This window comes from Lontra canadensis, unplaced genomic scaffold (assembly GCF_010015895.1).
Source record: "Lontra canadensis isolate GAN:19392208 unplaced genomic scaffold, GSC_riverotter_1.0 scaffold72, whole genome shotgun sequence".
Lineage (NCBI taxonomy): Eukaryota > Metazoa > Chordata > Mammalia > Carnivora > Mustelidae > Lontra > Lontra canadensis.
In genome coordinates, this window is record NW_022631066.1 from 3,462,466 (window position 1) to 3,481,703 (window position 19,238).

The 19,238-nt window shown below is 33.3% G+C and overlaps 1 protein-coding gene across 14 annotated transcripts in view; it reads right to left on the reverse strand.

The window, feature by feature from the left end:
• The window catches only part of MLLT10 (MLLT10 histone lysine methyltransferase DOT1L cofactor), a 233,834-nt gene that overhangs the window by 53,942 nt on the left and 160,654 nt on the right, over positions 1 to 19,238 (reverse strand). For 9 of the 14 annotated variants that reach the window (XM_032880843.1, XM_032880840.1, XM_032880839.1 and 6 more), the window contains 4 exons: positions 14,230 to 14,482; positions 10,571 to 11,140; positions 3,812 to 3,856; positions 2,924 to 2,956 (listed from right to left, as the gene is read on the reverse strand). In XM_032880843.1, the coding sequence (XP_032736734.1) occupies positions 2,924 to 2,956; positions 3,812 to 3,856; positions 10,571 to 11,140; positions 14,230 to 14,482 (901 nt within the window). The remainder of the gene's footprint in view (positions 1 to 2,923; positions 2,957 to 3,811; positions 3,857 to 10,570; positions 11,141 to 14,229; positions 14,483 to 19,238) is intronic. The other 5 variants (XM_032880850.1, XM_032880851.1, XM_032880844.1 and 2 more) reach the window with 4 other exon arrangements.

The following is a 19,238-nucleotide window of genomic DNA, read 5'->3' on the forward strand; positions in this document are numbered from 1 at the left end:
TAAAATGGTACTGCATAGCAAAGGAAACCATCAACAAAATAAAAAGGCAATGCACTGAATGAGAAAACATTCTCAAATCTGTATCTGATAAGGGGTTAATATCTAAAATACATTTCAAAAACTCATATAACTAAGGGTGCCTGGGTAGCTCAGTCGGTTAAGTGTCTGCCTTCAGCTCAGGTCATGATCCTGGGGTCCTGCGATCGAGCCCCATGTCAGGTTCCCTGCTTAGCGGGGAGTCTGCTTCTCCCTCTGCCCCTCCTACCACCAACCCCCTCCCTGCTCATGCTTTCTTCCGTGCTCTCTCTCAAATAAATAAATCTTAAAAGAATAACAAAAACAAAAACAAAAAAACAAAACTCCTATAACTTAAAAGCAAGAAAACCCCCAAATAATCTTACTAAAAAATAGGCAGAGGATCTGAATGGCTATTTTTCCAAAGAAGACATACAGATAGTCAACAGGTATATGAAAAGATACTTAAGATCACTAATCATCAGGGGGCGCCTGGGTGGCTCAGTTGGTTAAGTGGCTGCCTATGGCTCAGGTCATAATTCCCATGGTCCTCAGGAACCAGCCCCTCATCAGGCTTCTTGCTCAGTGGGGAGCCTGCTTCTCCCTCTCCCTTTGTCTGCTGCTCCCCCTGCCTATATCCTGATCTCTCTTTCAAATTAATAAAATCTTAAAAAAAAAAACAATAATCAGGGAAATGCAAATCAAAACCACACTGAGATATCGCCTCACATCTGTTAGAATAGCTATTATCAAAAAGTCAAGAAGTACTACTAAGTGTTGGCCAGGATGTGGAGAAAAGAGAACCTTTTGTGTAGTGTTGGTGGGAATGTAAAATGGTACAGTCAAAATGGAAAAGTCTGCAAGTTCCTCAAGGAACTACCATATGACCCAGCAACTTCATGTCTGGATAATTACTGAAGAAAATGAAAATACTAATTTGAGGAAATATATGCACCCCATGTGCACTGTAGCATTACTAATAATAGTCAAGGCATGGAAACAACCTAAATGGCTATCAATGGGTGAATGGTAATAAAAATATGTACATACAACAGAATATTATTCAGCTATAAAAATGAACAAAAGTTTATCATTTGTGACAATGTAAATGGACCTAGAGGACATTATGCTAAATGAAATAAGTCAGACGGAAAAGATAAATCATATGATCTCATACATGGAATGTAAAACAAAACAAAACCAAAATATTTCCAAACTCACGAATATAGAGAACTGACTGGTGGTTGCCTAGGGAAAGGGGAGGTGGATAGGAAGCAAAATGGATGAAGGAGGTCAAAAGGTACAAACTTCTAGATATAAAACAAAGAAAGAAAAATATAAAAGTCCATTATTTATTTCACTTTTCTAGATTATGTGACTAAGAACACGTAAGTATCTGAGTATACTACCACAGTGTTTTCTCTCAGACACAATCATGTAAAACACAAAATATTAAAGAAAATGTGTTCATTATATTAATCCATGACATTAATTTCATTCACCCATACAGAAAAACATGACAACAGTCTCATTAAATTGAAACAATCCAGTACTTTGTCAGCTAATAATGGTGGAGGATTTGGGGGGCAATTCACAACTGCTCCCCACAATATCTACTCTTTTATTTCAAGCATATGCTTTGTTCAAACTTTCAGCATGTCTCTAAATTCCATACTCCAAAATTAAAGGGTAAGATTTAACCATGCAAACTGAAAAAGATGTTAAAAACTCTTGTTTTTATACTTCCCCAGGGAAGAATGGTAACATATTTAGTTTATTTTCAAGAATGCTTCCAATTCCTTTTCCTCTAGATACCTAAAGTTCAAGAGCTCCATGTTATCTGGAAAATTCATTATTTGAGACTCTGCAGTTCCAGGTTACACAAGGAAGCAAGAATTAGAAATAAAGGTACTCATTAATAAAATGATCATCTGTAAAATGTGCTTCCCATCTTGACCACCCCCACCCTCAGAATCAACACAAGTGTCTATGTCTGCTCATCATACCTTTAGTATCTTGCTAGCTATAGATCTGTAAACATCTGACAATGTAATCCAAACAACACAAATCAACTACATTAAACCACATTACCAAAATATGCAAGATTTCATAAAGTTAATAAAAAAGTGCTTTAAAAAATGTGCTCAAAACTTCTTTGGATCACATGAACTATCTTAAACAGAAAAGTCATATAAGTTAATCATCGAAAACAATCAACAAAGACGACACTGAGCTCAATTTTTTTTGATCACTAAAGTATTAAAGAAGGGTCTTTAAAATTGAAGAAAAAAACATTTCTGCAAAAATGACTTTCATTATATTGCAAAATTGAAAAAAGCTAGCATTTTTGTCTCATATCCTGATTTTAGAGAACCCAACTCTGCAGAAAATGCATCTCTCCCCGGTAAAAACCTGGTTCCAAATTGGACAACATCTAAAAGGGTATCTTCCATTTATTCAGTATGTAAAATATAGGGGCAAAATAATAAAAGTATTATACACACTAATATTTTTAAATCCCCCAAACAAAATTCACATTTCAAGCTGGAAGAAGCAGCTAATTCCTGACGTAGGTACCAATTACTAACTGCATTGCCAAAAGAGAGCTCAAAAGAACTAGAGAAACTATTTACAAAAATAGAAAAAAGACTTTCATGAAGTTAGAACAACACTATTATCATTTTGCCCTACAAAGAGACAATAAAAGCTAAACTGATGAACTATATTGACCTATTATCCTCCTGTGGGCAATCTACAAAAACTTTTCAGTAAGGGGCTTAACAATTGACTCACGGCAGAGCTGGATTTCATCTTATCAATAGAACATGCAAGCTTTCAATCGGGGTTCTCTATAAAAGGCAACCTTTGTGATAAATGAACCACCAGAGAAGATTCTAATAAAACTTACCATTGTGTATTGCATTCAGCAACTCTGAGAAAGCTTTTAAGTAAGGAAAAAAGGACTTCAGGTTAAGAACATTCTCAAACACACAAAAGAAATACATAGGCATAGACTGAATCAGTATAATAAAATCTCAGTAAGTCTATTATGTATCATTGTTTGAATCATTAAAACTGCAATTTTGGCTCAGTTTTTACATGTAAAAATTTCTAAATATTGTATTTCATTTGCTAATCTACCACATAATAAATTTAAGTAAAATATTAGATATATTGTCATAATGGTAACAAATTTTCCTAGTGATAAAATATATACATAAAATTACTTTTAAAAAGCTGTTTAATAGTTTTTGTAATGTTTTTCTTGGTAAAAGTATCAATAGGATGCAATTCTATATTGGTAAATCTACCTCAAGAATTGTACACTCAGTAACATTATAAAGAAAAACTCCATTTTATCATCTAATCTAATCAAACATTCTATTTCTTAGACTTCAGTATAATAGTCTTAACAGATATAGAAGCTGAAGCAAGAAAGCTATCTAATGCCAACATACAAATACTGAAAAATTATATTAACATTAAGATCAGCGGAAACCAAATTCTGAAAATATTACTTCAACAGGAAACAGAAGTCACAATTCTGCAACTGAAGCACCATATTAAAAAGCCAAAAATAATTAAAATTTGGTCACAGTGACTCTAACATGGATCCTGAACACAGGACAAGCAGCAAGTTCTCTGTGTAGGAGAAAAAAAAAATCTACTCAATTAAGAACCATTTGCATAGCAGAAAACTGAAATTTAGAGGTTCATTGGTGGCATAATATAATAGAAAAAAACACTAAAGTAAAAGTCAAAAAGCCTGGGTTACCAACCCAGTTCGACAACTTACTAGTTGTTGGACAAGCTCCATCATGCCGATACTGCATGGAAATTTCTGTTGGGAGGGAGGAGAAAGGAAATCAGCAAAGAAGTTGCCAGTGACTCAAGACAGAAAAAGAAACAGGCCAGAAAAACAGGGAAACATTCACCTACAAGTGTAGCTGAGAAGGACAAACAGAAAGGTGGGAATAGAAATTATAAGCCAGTACCTGGGAGGTGATGGGTAGAAGGACCAAACATTATAGAATTCTCACAAATCTTTAAACAGGATAGTATGGGAATGTGTGTGTGTGCAAAGAATGAGGAAAACACATAGGGCTTACAAATAAATATGTGAGACAAGTGTCTAAGAAAAAACAGATTTATAATAAGAGGGAGTATAGTTAACAACACACTAATGTGTTTTATATAATTCATTAGATAAGAACAATTTATCAAAAACATCTGAATTCCGTGGTCAATCCATATACTATTCAAGTACGAAAATTATTTAGTTTATACCTGAGCAGAAATCTATGACTTATATCACAGCATAAAGCATGTTAAACTACACTCTGTTTACTGTCTTGTATCTTTCATTTTTGATGACAATAATGAATGAATACACCATTACTCTTTTGCTCCACCCAAATGAGGAGAACAAGCAGAGGATGACATGAAGCAATATAAAAGCAAAAGAGTGCTGAGAAAATGAAAAATAAATTTCCATATGACATTCCAAATGAAAAAAAAACTGATAAAACTAGGATCAAGTCTGTGACTCAAAGGACCTTGCTGCTAATCTTGAAAACAATACGTACTCCTTTGTGGTTAACACTATTGATCCAATTTTTCTTAAAAGAAGAGTATCTGGAATTATTCTGAATACTACTTAACCAAAAACATGACTTCTAGAAACCATGCATACAACAGAGTCTTCAAGGCAACCATCACTCACATATCTACCCATACGCATACCTCAGAAGTCAAGTCCAGTCATGGGCCCACTCCAAACGACTTGAAATAAGAAAGACAAAGCAAGACAGAGCAAGCCAGCACTCACTTTTAATCATTTACATTAGATACTGTTCAAGAATCAAACCTTTAGACCAATTCAGTGTAAGTCCTTTCCAGATGGCACTCAAAACCAAGACATGGCAGGAGAATCTGCCATCTTTAATGGTCATTAACAAATTCAAGTGATATTTTAAAAGGGAGTGAGGGCTACTGAAGAGACTGACATGGTACATTACAAAGGAAGGGTAACCGGTTTAGAGTGGTGGCAAAAAATAATCAAAGGACACTCATAACAATAGAAGGATTTTTTTCAGTGGGGGAAGATCTGCCCTTTGATCTGGGACTTTTGTAGAAAGACATCCATGGTACAGGGCCAGCAAATTTTCAAATCATCAAGAAGAAAACAAAAATCAGAGGATTTTTCAAGGAAACAAACTGCAAGGTATATTATAATCTTAGTCTTAGCAGCACCCAATACCCTATGACTTTCATTTATGACCCAATATAACCAATTTATATAAAATCATGAACCTGAGCCATTAAAATGGGTTTAAAGTATATTCAATAACTGTATCTACTCCTTGGTCTACAATACTGTATTAGTTACTCTTGTGAGTTTATTAGATTAATCTTTATATCTTCATGATTCCCTTATTTGTTAACAGAATCAGTCTATTCCTAACTAAAATATTTTACCAAGGAAAGATGTCTCAATTTCATTTTATTAACCTAAGTGGATATATCTCTTAACAACCAACTCATAGTCACATGGGTTCAAGTTAAACTTTCATAACCTTAATATTTCAGAACCCAGAACAAACTTCTCTTGAAGTACTCCATTCATATTAATAACTCATTTCCCTGAAATCTGTAAGACTTTATCACAAAATACTTGGGGTCAGAATCAAACAACTACCTTCCTAGAATCTCCTTTCATAGCATTTATGACCACTAAAGAATTCCATCACTAAAACAGATTTCAAGTATCTTAATTTAGAAAGGTATGACCAAATTATATTAAAGAACTAGAGACTAAGATTTTTAAAAAAACAGGCAAACTTCGAAAGGACATAGTAATATGTTAATGCTAAATCATCAACTACTTATCATTTAATGAATACCAGATTTTTCTCAGAGAAAATAATAAGATGTTGATTTTTATGAAGAAAAAAATTTCTTCATAAACTTTCACTTTAATAAATTATAAACTCTCTTGTAATATGGTTGATAAATAGGAAAAAGGAAAAGGACAAATACAACATGTCAACTCTTCCAAATGCTGTACTAATTTTCCAATGTTCCAAAAGTCCTACTTGTTTAAGATCTCAAAAAGAATATATAGGAAGGAATTCAATTAAAATTATCTATACTTAATATTATCTATACACCAAAACTTACAACCTTTAGAAGCCACTTAAAATAACACACTGATTTCCCCCATTTTATGCAAGTCACTGTAACAGTAAATCACTTATTAGAATGTACTTCAACTTATTACAAGAAAAATCTTACAATACAAACCCTTGATTAGACACGGAATGTATAGGTGTTTTCTGGGTTTCTATTCTGACAGGACCTGTGATTCCTAGAATAAATATCCTGCTTCATATATGCTACTATAATTTGAGTATGTCATGATAGAATTTTGATTACTGTTAAGTCAATGCTTCTAACAATTTTAAGACAACCACATCGTAAGTACTTGATTCTACTTCTGCTATATATCCTAGTTGTGGTAAAGCTGGAGAAATTACAACAGTAATAGTAGCTGCCTTGCCTATTTCACAAGATTATTCTTAGAATAAATAAGATAGTAATTAAAGGGTTCTTTAGAAACTGTTAGGTGCTCTCAAATATATTACCATTAGTGTAAGCTGACAGAAGCAAAGTATTTTTTTAATGTCAACAAAATTCTTTTAATAATTAAGTGGCCAGAACTAAGTACAGGATGCTTATTCTAAGACCAGTAGCCTGTTAAGTCTAATTTCTTCAGCTTGACATTCAACTTGCCATAAACCCATCCTGCCCTACTTAATCAACATTACCTCCAACTATCCTGCCAATTAGATGTCCCTATTAGTTTTATCCCTGAAATATAACTTTACTTTCTTTTCTGTTAATATTGCTGGACTTTTTCTGCCTACTCCAAAGTACAATTTAAATTCCAACTTCTCCATGGTCTTTTCCAACTTAATTAACACATCCTTGACTGGTCTATAATACTACATGAAAAGCTTTACAAATAATTTCACTTGCAATCTAACTATGAACACTTGGAAGTCAAGTACAAATCACAGCGGATATTACTAACTATATGATATGTTCTCAGTGATTACTAACAGTATTCATTCATTTTTTTTTAATGTTTACCATTTATCACATACAAAGTACTGTGCTGGCAGTGAGGAGACAGTGATGAACATGACACACACAGCCCCTAGCCTCATGAAGCCAGGATTAAATAGTGTGTGTTACAGTCTAACATCATAGCCAACAAATGCTTACAAAGGTCACCTTCATCATTACTAAATCATCACCCTGTCATGAAAGCAAACAAATCTTTTGGAAACGGCATCATGCAAAAATATTTCTTGGTAACACAGTACTTAGTATACATTGCTTCTTCCTACTGATTTATGTGGGAAGAAAGTTTCCTGGTTTTACAGCTACTAAATGATATCTCTATCTAAAATCAGTTGGAAGAAAATTTAGCATTTTCATACTAATGGGAGATAGTATTGTTGAAAGTGAAATAATTGGCTCAAATTTTCTCACAGACTCCACTGCTTAAAGTACGAATGACATTATACTAGGGTGGTTGAAAACCTTCATCAGCAAACAGCCCTTGAATTTTGTAAGTGAGGGTCTCTGGAATCAAGGAAAATGCATTTTTCCACCACTTAGAGCTAAGAGAATTCTGTCTCTGTTTCTTCATCTGTACGAGAAGTAATAATACTCAATGCTTGTCAAGTGCCTAAGACAATTGTAGTACATACTATGTTTCAACAGTAGTTAGCAATTCTTAACTTAGTTGAGTAAGAGGACATAATTCCTAAATACCCACAGCATTTAGCCAGTTTCTTCTAAGTAACAACAGACTTTCTAACACTAAGTTTATCAATAGGGTGTGCTCTGATATGGTCATAAAACTTTTATTAAAATGTATAAAATTGGGACGCCTGGGTGGCTCAGTTGGTTGAGCAGCTGCCTTCGGCTCAGGTCATGATCCCAGAGTCCTGGGATCGAGTCCCACATCGGGCTCCTTGCTCATCGGGGAGCCTGCTTCTCCCTCTGCCTCTGCCTGCCATTCTGTCTGCCTGTGCTCTCTCTCTCTCTCTCTCTGGCAAATAAATAAATAAAATCTTAAAAAAAAAAATTTAAAAAAAAAAATGTATAAAATTAAAGAATATATTATCTCAAATAGTTTTAAGTAACTAATCTTAGTGCACAATTATGGCTTTAACAAAATGTAAGATCTTCAGTTATTTCTAAGCACACTTTTAAGGGAAAAAAATCCTAGGAAGTCTAAATGTAAGTCATTTATTTCCATGAAATAATAATATTTATAGGAGTTTCTCCCTAAATTTCATTACCTAGCAGCGAGGTAAAAGGGATATAAATTCATGCTTTCCTCTCATAGATGTAGCACAAACACTGCCCTCTGGAAGTAATAATTGTGAAAAGAACACTATTTCTCAAGGCTAAAATCTCTTTAAATCTGTAACAGTTAGGAAACTTTTTTCATAGATGTAAATCAAGATTTTAATTCCATTAATTTGAGAATGTGTATTTTGAATAGCATTCACATGCAATTTCTGAAATTCAGTAATTTTCAGACTATGCTTCTAAGTATAAGAAATCAGTGAGTAATCTTACAAAAACAAATTCAGGCTTAATTTTCTCAGTAAGTTATCCATCTGATTACTGTGCATCTTGCTAAAAATCGGTATGAACTCCACTTTTTCTGAGTAAATTTGTCTAAACTTATTTTTTTGTGACCAGGGGCCAGGGTGAGTTGTTAAGTCTTTCCAGCCTGAAAGAAAAGATATGAATATACATAAAATAAATGAATATACATAAAATGTATATCCAAGCATGCAATATAATTAAGTTTTTTCAATGGATTTATTTCTCATTACAATTTGTTTTATTCCCCCCTGAAATAGTGGTTGTCAACCAAGAGCGATTTTACACTCTCCCGTCAAACCCCCAACATTTCTTGTCACTACTGGGGGGAGGAGAAGGGGAAATTTGGGTGCTACAGGAATCTAGTGGGTAGAAGCTGGCCCAGGACAGGACTGCACTATAAGGAATTATCCCAACCGACATGTCAATAGTGCCAAGACTAAGAAATCATGGTCTAGTCTAAAACCATCCTTAACGCTTCTAATAAAACCATCCTGTCATAGTTTCTACTCATTTCTCAAAACCAAACATACAACTTGTCCAACGGGTCCAAGGTGGCACTGAAGCTAGCTAGGAAAAACAGAAAGAGAAAGAATCACCCACGGTGATCTTGGGCAGCTTATTTTACCTGTCCGGGTTTCAGTTTTATCAGCTGTAAAAAGGGGGAATAAAAAGCCCTTAACTCATAAAACTGGTGTGGGGATTAAACAAGATAGTAAATATAAAGCATTAATAGACCCTGGCACAAACGATAGCGATAGTTAATAATTTTCACATCTGACCTTTACATATGCTCTTTTCTCCCTTAGAATGATATTTACTTACTGAAATTAATGTCTGCACAACTATAAAAAACAATCCAAAAGTCTATATTTATAAAATACACATAAACATTCTTCATTTAAATTGTGTTTATTATATTTCCATACCATTTCCTACCTATCCTCTCCACCAACTAATAGAACTGATAAAATCTGTAATAGTTTATTTTAGCCAAAATCTCATCATTTCTACAACCAGAAATCTAAAATCAAAACAGGTCAGGTTTACAACACTTATTTAAAACCATTTACCTCAAATTCAAGATCAATTTAAAGGTAAATGTTGACATTTAGCTAACATCTAAACTATTAAGTTTTTGTCTAAAAACATGAAACTTCAAATTTTTAAGAATTGACAATATTTATGATATAAAATATAGGTTAAGGAAGCATCTGAATGATGTGAATAACAACATATATAAATTCATTCCTACTATAATAAAGATAATGGTAAAAAACTGTTAAACACACTTGAAAACAAAATGAATATAAATCATTTCTGATATCTTCTGAAATAAAATATAACTGTTAAAGTTCATATATTTAAATCATTTTACCACTGAAAAATATTCCAGATGGAAAATTCAAGTAGAATTTGTCTAAGTGTTGAGAAACTGAAGACTATTTAAACTTTAGAAAATGAGAGCTCAGAAACAAGCACCAATCAAAAACATAGTGCAAACTAAGCGAAACTCTCACACCTTAATTGTGATTTCTGAGGTGGGTTTCAAATACTGTGCAGGCAAAGCAAAAACAAAAATGGGAAATTAATTGCAGGCACTTCATAAGAAATGAGTGACCAATAAACCATTTGGCCTATATTTAAGTAAACTATCAGATTAGTGCCAAACATCCTGTCCAAACACCAAATCATCTTCCTAAGATCTTAACACTTTTTTTTTTTTTTTCATTAAGACAAGTAAATGTCATTTGGCAACTCAATGTATTAACAAAACAATAGTTTAAATTGAATTTCCATTTTGGGGTAAAGGAAGGGTGGTGGTGGTGGTGGGAATAAGTAAGAAAAACAATGGGCAAATCCCTACCTGAACCAACTGGAGATGAGCCAACACTAAGACTTTGTAAACTTCCATTCCTGAGCAATGTAGGAGATTTCTGAAGACTAGAGCTTGTTACACTTCCTGCAGCTGATGCTACAGACGATGTTGGTGAAGCAGAAGAAACTGAGAGATGAGAAACATTCTCTTGATTTTTGTTTCCTTTAGGTCTACCAGGCCCATGCTTACTTTGTTTATTTCCTTTTCTTTTCTTTTCCTTTACAGTTTCTTCTTCTATGCCAGAAGTTTGAGCCCGCTTATATCCTGCTGTTGGAAGGCTGGAATTACCCAAATCTCCAGGTGAATTTTCAAAGCTTTTAGGCTGTGAAATAACAGCTGAGGTCGAAGGGAGACCCATTATGGAACTATAACTATTTACCCCCCCTTCCTGGCTTCCAGACTCTCCTTTATGTACATCTTTGGTTGATGATGACTGTTGGGAGTGAGTATAACTGTCATTACGCAGATCTGAGTCTGTAAAGCTCAAGAAATCCTGGGGAGACTGTACTGAACTTCCCGAAGATGATTTTACACTGCCTGGAGTTCCTGAAAAACTGCCTGTAGTAAAATAAAAAAGGGGGGGAGGGGTAGGAAAAGAAAAAAATTGGATGCAAAAGTTCCCACGAGCAGTAGAAATGATACAATCATCAAAAAGAGATGGAGAAAAAAAAAAACTAACTATAAAACTTAGGATATCACTATGTAACAGAATTTTTAAAAGGTTATTATTGAAATCAAGTTGATCTATCAAGTTATCTTCTAAAAATATGTCATTTCATACCTATTAAACTGAATATTAACTCAAGTTGCAAGCTGTTAGTTCTACAATGACCAAGATGTAAGATGTGCTTCATTTAACCTACCTTTTACTACGACAACATTCCTCAACGTTCCCCCAAATACCTGTGTACGCTTGAGGAAGGACTGAAGAACAGCAAAGTCTCAGAGTTTGACAAGACTACTACGGTATTCTAGAATTTCCTCTTTTCAATTACTAAAGATTTGATTTAAATGTTCCCAACACACACCCAGAACAAAAAGTTGTTGCTTAGATTTAAGTTCTGAGTTTTAACTTGAAGATAATGTTAGTGAATATTATTATTCAGTTAAATCTACCCTACCAAAACATGGATTTGATAAAATGATAATGATTACATGGAACCCAATCTATATGCTAACATTCTCCCAGTCCACTACCCATGAAGCTGCAAAAAGAAACTAGCCACTAACATTGTTCTATTGCCTTTATGAAAGTAAAATCACAGGACAGGAACCCTCATGAATCTCGTTCACAACTGCTTGTCTCCTCACTCTTTAAAGAACATTAGCAGCCCACTATGTCATTATGAGATTAAAAGGTTCTTATCTACTCGGTAGAAAAATCATATGGCTAGGATGAAACAATAGTTTGGTCCACCATCCTAATTCACCAAACCATCTCTTCATGCTCACCAAATGAAGTAACAAGTGTTTAGACTCAGTTGTGATCACACATCTATTATGTTTCATAAAACTTAAACTATATTATATTTTAACTAATGTATTTAAGAACAAAAGCTCAAAATAAAGTGTTTCATTGGAATGGAAGGGAAATTTCAAGCTAAGGATTAAATTTTATTGCAGAGCACGTTCAAAAGTTATCACACATAAATCAACCTAAATATTTACAACAGTATTTTTCTCCTCACACACAAGAAAGAATTTCTTTTTAACTGAAGTCTCAAGGTTTTGATTTTTAAATTTTAAGCTTTTCTGAAATGGCTTATTATGCAAGAACATTAATAGGTCTAAAATTTTTAACTCTTTGAAGAGAATATCCATTTTATTAATTTACAAAATTATCTGTACCTATGTGAGCATTTTCAAGTTATGTCTATATAGAAAAACATACATATTAAGAAGCCATTTACATTACATCAATCACTTAAGGATAACTGTAATTTGCCACTTAATTAGCAACTATAAAGAAGTTCTTTATTATCCATTCTGATCTGTCACCATCTGTCTTTCTTCCACACATTTTTGTTTTTACAGCTGGTGTTAAAAGCTCACTACAGTGTAGCAAATACTTTCAAACATTTAGTATATGCAATACTTTAACATATATTTTCTAAAATTCACATACTGCCTGCAATGAAAAAAACAAAACCAAGCATCTTAAACACCCTACTTTTAAATTTCAACTTTTAAAACTTTTATAGAATATTACCTCAGATATGAGAACATAACACATTCTATACCGTGTCTCAACAGAGGCAGGAAAAGACAATTCAACGTTGTGAATGTTAAGAAAATGAGGATTTCTTTTCTAAATGGATTAGTACTTCAAAGATTAAAAACTTAAAAATGCAATTTTAACAGTGGAAAATAAGGTCTTAATTATATAAAAGAGATAGCTGAATTCTAATATCACATTCAAATGTAAATAAAGTTACATTAAAAATAATTAAGGTTTTACTATTTATTTTCCACAGTGGCATAAAAATAACAGCAAATATAAAGTAAATTTATTAAACTAAAACAGCAAATTTGGCACTTTATTTCTTTTCTACTTGTCTAATTCTTTGTAATATAAGGCAAAAAAATTAAAAATAAAGTCCAGGACTGAAAAATCTTGAAGACCAAAATAGCTTAGTTTAAAATATACAAATAAACTTTTTAATAAGGGATCAGCAGACTACACAATCTCTCTACATATTCAGATTTTCATTATGAGCAAAATTAAAGGAAAGAAAAAGACAATTTTTCCCCCTCATTTATTCCTAGGGGGCAAAAAAATGGGGGGAAGAGGCATTTATTGTATACTTTACTCATATATTTATCTCCAACAGTTTTTAACATTTGTATTTCTTAAAATATTTATGTTCAAGTTAAAAATACAAAAACAATACCTAGAACAGGGCTAAATGGATTATAAAGCTAGCTGAGTTAATTCTTTTTCCATAAAATTGGGTTGCCATATAAAATATGGCAAGCCCAGTTAATTCTGAATTTTAGTTAAACAACAGGTTATTTTTTCAGTATACATATGTCCCATGCATTTATCTAGGACATACTTATACTGAAAAATAATTTGTTGTTAAACTGAAATTCAAAATTAAATGGGCATCTTGCTATAGCAGCCTTACCAAAAGATACGTAAGCTTAGTCAAATTCTACTTTAAACTTCAAGTTTTATAACAAATGCATTAATAATCAACAACTATTACTTACTGAGAACTATTTATAGTCCTACAAATTACCCACTACTGATTTACTTACTAAGAATATATGATTTAACTGTTTCAGTGTTTAATTAGGACAGGTAAATGATAACAATTCATTAAAAAGAAAGACTGTTCTATAGAGCAGAAAGGAAAACTCCAGCTTTTATTGTTTTTTTCTCCCCAAACTTAAACTTTATTCCACATCTATTTAGACATTAAAATTACAGTTCAGCTTTGGAAGCACATGTCATAACATAAAAGGTCCCAAGAACATTTTAACAAGGAACACTTATCTTTGAAGTAATCTTACTACAGCAACTAATCATAAAATAATCTCCAATGATCCATCAGTTATAAATAAAAAATAAATTCTTTTACAAAACTTAACTGGTATTGATCATCACAAGAACACTTATTTAACTAAAACATCATAATTAATACCTTGCTGGAAAGGACTAGCTGCTGACACAGTCGTTCCTGGATTTCTTCCACCAGGCTTTCTTCCCCTTTGACCTGAGCTGTGAGCTGAAGATTTCTTCCCTTTGCCCTCTGACCCTCTAGCCTCTGAAACATCTTTTCCACTAGTTGTGTGCGCAGAGACTTCTTGGAAGTTTGCATTTGTAAATCGAGCTGCAGTATCTTCCAAGCGCTTCAATGATCCAGAAATAGAGTTGCTGCTAGTGCTCGTATAAGTCTAACATTTTCATTGAGAAAGGAAGTTGAAAAAGAATTGATTAGATTCTGGCTGGGGTGGGGGGAGGCATATTAATAATAATAATTACAAGACTTGTAAGAAAAACATATGAAAGCTTCAGTTGTTAAAAGTAAATCCACCTAAGAAAATCATGTAAAAAAAATTATGAGTCTACTGCAAATACCTTTAAGCTCCAGCAATTAGTAAAAGTACGTATTAGTCATAGTTACTCAGCAACGCATAGTAAGTAGTAATGAAGGAACGTGTTTCTCAAGCAACATAATTTCCAACAAGAGAAAACTACTTCCTAGTCATAAAATTAAAATCAGCTTTAATGTTCAGCACAAAAGGCAACAATGAGAGAGAAAAAAGGTGCTACAAAATCATTAGAGGACTATATCCATGAGATTATAAGCACAGGTCAGAGCCAAGAATTTTTAAAATTCAGGTGAAGTCTGCTTTTCAAAACGGTAAAGACTAAACCCTTTAAAAACAGAAATCAATTTCTTCCAAGTATTAAGATGAAAGAACAGTTACACTTGCAGTTTAAGATTTTTAAAAATTAGAAATATTATTATTCCCTACCAATTCTCAGTCATCCCCTTGATCCAAATATGTTAGGGGGAAATGCAAAATAAAGATCTGTTTAAACAAATAGTTTCCAGTTCTTAATAATCATTTTGAGACAAAGTGTATGCAAATAATGGTAAATTAAATGACTATGAAACTGTGAAAATGTGTTCTAACGGATGTGCATTAATCAACGTCCTTCAAAATAAAAGGCTTATAAGGTCCACTGGGTCAGAGATTTTTGCAGCCCTAAATTTCTGCTGAATAAATAAATGAGTATTTTTCTGATACATCTATCTAAAATCTCTGATGTAATACAAATTAAAAAATCTGAAAATAAACAAAACTGAAATTTCCCACACACAACCACCACTCAATACAAACCATCAGATAAAGATGTAAAATCAGAAAAGAATGATAAAATCAGGTTGGTTTCAAAATGGCTAGCATTTTTAGCAAAATCAACGTTCAGAATGAGAAATGAAAGAAGACTTCAAATGTTTTGAAAACCAAATACTCATTACTATTACTTTTGCTACTTGCCCCCCCCGTCTCACCCTCCCCTCACATCACTTCACTGCCAAGCAGATTTTAATCATCAAATACAATAGATATACATTATCTCATAAAAAGCGAATGACTGTTCTCATAAGCAAGAAGCCACAAAAGAGAACAAAGTTCTCAAAGAAAGTTTTAGGAGAAAACCAATTACGTTTAAGCTGCTTAAACTTTGTGAATTACTTTAGAAGCATGAACCTTTTCCATGCTGGGCAAGTCACATTGGAAACCATACCACTTCACTTTTCAAGTATTTCTTTCTAATAACTCGAGTTGAACCTGAGGTTCTCTATCCCACTCACATACAAGTAAAGTCTGAAAGTCATCTGGGGCGCCTGAGTGGTGCAGTTGGTTAAGCACTCCACTCCTGGTTTCGGCTCAGGTCTAGAGATCAAGCCCGGTCTTGGGCTCCATGTTCAGCAGGGAGTCTGCTTGAGATGTTCTCTCCCTCTCCCTGCCCCTCCCATGTGTGCGCACACACATGAACATGCTCTCTCTCTAATATAAATAAATAAATCTTTAAAATAAATAAATAAATATCATCTAAAGAGAATACAGCAATGTTCTTCATTCAGGTACTCTGTCCATATATCAAATAAGTAAAGAAGAAAAAACTAGATGGAGAACAACACAGATATATACTATCCATTTCCACATACCAATCTAAATTGGGGTTGGTCAGTTTTCCCATTCCTTGCTTATCCCTGAAATATAAGTATGTCTATAAATCCAATGAAAATATGGCATATGGAAGAAAAGGTATTACAAAGAAAGGAAAGAATGAAAATTAAGCAAATTTCAGTGTCAAAGTCATTATTAAGACCACAGCATTTTATTTTTTACAAACTTAAACATCTTCTAAGTTAAAAAGCTCTCAAAGATGTCTTAACAAGAAAAAATAAAGCTTTACTTGAAGATTCTAACAGTTCTTTTAAAAAATTATACCTAACGACAAAGGGAAAAAGTCTATACAGTTTTACTTGGAGAGAGACCTCCAACCTTTAGTCCACCTCTTTTTAAGTTAATTTTAAGAGTATCTGTTCCCTAACATGCTGTTTAAATAATATGGAATTGTGGAATTCCATTACAAAAATAAGTCAAAATCAAGAGGTAGAATAAAGTAAAAGGAGAGGGTAGAGGGGAGGAGCTGAAAGCGACACAATAATGCCATAAATCTGCTCTTTCCTCCGTTTCACATGAGCATCTCACTACTCTGGGACCAATTCTAGTGCTTAAAAATATACATTTTCCATATACATTAACCCATAAAATACAAACTAACTACTTCATTTGGTACTTGACTGAATAGAGTCTTTTTCCCCCTTTTTTGCTAGAGATAAAACTGCATATTGGTCATATTGAGAGTCTCTGAGGAAATGTATCTATACTCTGGTTTATGTTGTGATTTACAGGCAACTTAATGAATCTTCTAAAATAAGTATTTAGAATACGTATGATTTCTGTTTTGTGGCTAGCTACAATTATTAGTCCTCAGATAAGATGCAATGTCAATATACCTGCAAAGTAACATTCACTGGAGCAAAAATACACCCAACTTCAAAAAATTTTAAATCAGACTCAGAATTCACAATGACTCTAATAGGCTAAGCAAAGAAATAGATCTTTTCAGAAGTATGGCTGCCTTAGATTATTCTACAAAAGCTCTGTAATCCACATTCAGCAGAAAGAGGCAAAGGGAAGAGAAACAACCAACAGCTGTATCTTGTACCAGCATGATAAAATATAATAATGCTGGCTAGAATGTTTTTTAAATTATGTAATATTCAAGTGTCTCATAAAAGCCAAATTTTTTTTACTCAGCCAACTCTCAAAAATGAAGCACAGAAAGAATGAAGATTTTAAAAGGGAATTTGGGGAGGGAGATCAGTGAGTGAGCTGTGGGACAATGTCAAGCAGCCTAATTTACATGTTATTGGAATACCCAAAGGAAAGTAGGATGGGAGGGGAAAAATGTAAGAAACAAGAGCAGAAAAAAGCTACAAAATTTGATGAAAACAATAAACCTACCAATCAACCCCAAGCACAAGAAACATGAAAAAAAATCCATGAATACACATCACAATCAAACTGCTTACCATTAAAAAACATCAATAAAGAGAAAATGATACAAGCAGCCAAGGAGTTGAAAAAAAAAATGCCTTATATATTAAGAAACAAAGATAAAAATGAAAACATTTCTCATGGAAACAATGCAAGTTAGAAAACAAGAAGACAAAGAGAAACAATTAAACTAGAATTCTATACTGAGCTAAAATATCTTTCAAAAGCAAAGGCAAAATAAGAGTTGACCCGTAAACAACACCAGTTTGAACTGTATGGCTTCATTTATACATAGCTTTTTTCAATAAATACAGAATACCACTGTAAATGTATTTTCTTTTCCCTATGATTTTTTTTTAAAAGATTTTATTTATTTATTTGACAGAGACAGACACAGAGAGAGAGGAACACAAGCACTGGGAGTGGGAGAGGGAAAAGCAGGCTTCCTGCTGAGCAAGGAGCCCGAAATGGGGGTCAATCCCAGGACCTTGGGATCATGACCTGAGCTGAAGGCAGCCGCTTAACGACTGAGCCACCTAGGTGCCCCTCCCTGTGATTTTCTTATTAACATTTTGTGAAATGGCATAATATCATTTGAAGGCAGATGCTGATAAATTAAAAGATATGTATGCCATAGACCCCACAGCAATCAATAAAATAAGAGAATTATTACTACCCAGTAAAATGAAATAATAAAAAAATTTAATGAAAAAGAAAAAAAGATGAAATAGGCAAGAAAAAGGATCAGCAAATGATAGATTTAAATGCAACAATACCAATAACCATATTATATGTAAATTACCTAAACACCTCAGTGAAAGGCAGAGATTGGAATACTGAAAAAAGAAACTCAAGACTGCACACTGCCTGGACGCCTGGGTGGCTCAGTCAGTCAAGCGTCTGCCTTCAGCTCAGGTCATGATCCCAGCACCCTGGGATCAAGTTCCACATTGGGTTGCCTGTACCACAGAAGCCTGCTTCTCCTTCTGCTTCTGCCTCTTTCTCTCTGCCTCTCATGAATAAATAAAATCTTAAAAAAAAAAAAAAAAAGACTATATGCTGCAAAAAGAAATCCATTTTAAATATAAAGACACACAGATATTAAAACTATAAGTGTGGGAAAGAAAATATCAATCTAACACTAATTAAAACAAAGCTGAATTCAAAATATTAGTATCAAGCAAAATAAATTTCAAAATAAGAAATATGGCCAGAATAAAGAAACCTATTAGTCAAGAAGATATAAAAATCCAAAACACTTTTGCACCTAATAAGAGACCTTCCAAATAAAATTGACCAAATAGAGAAAATGGGAAAAACTGCGAAATTCATAACTACAGTAAGAGAGATCTAAATCCTCTTCTCAATAACTGAACAAGTACACAGAAAATACGTGTATAGAAATAAGTATACAGAGACCTTAAACAGTATAAATCAACTTGACCTAACTTACATTTACATTTTAACTCCATATAACAGGAGCAGTGTGAATATACATTGTTTTCAGAGACATACATAGAATTAAACAAAATAATCCATGTTCTATATCATTTTTTTAAACTCAAAA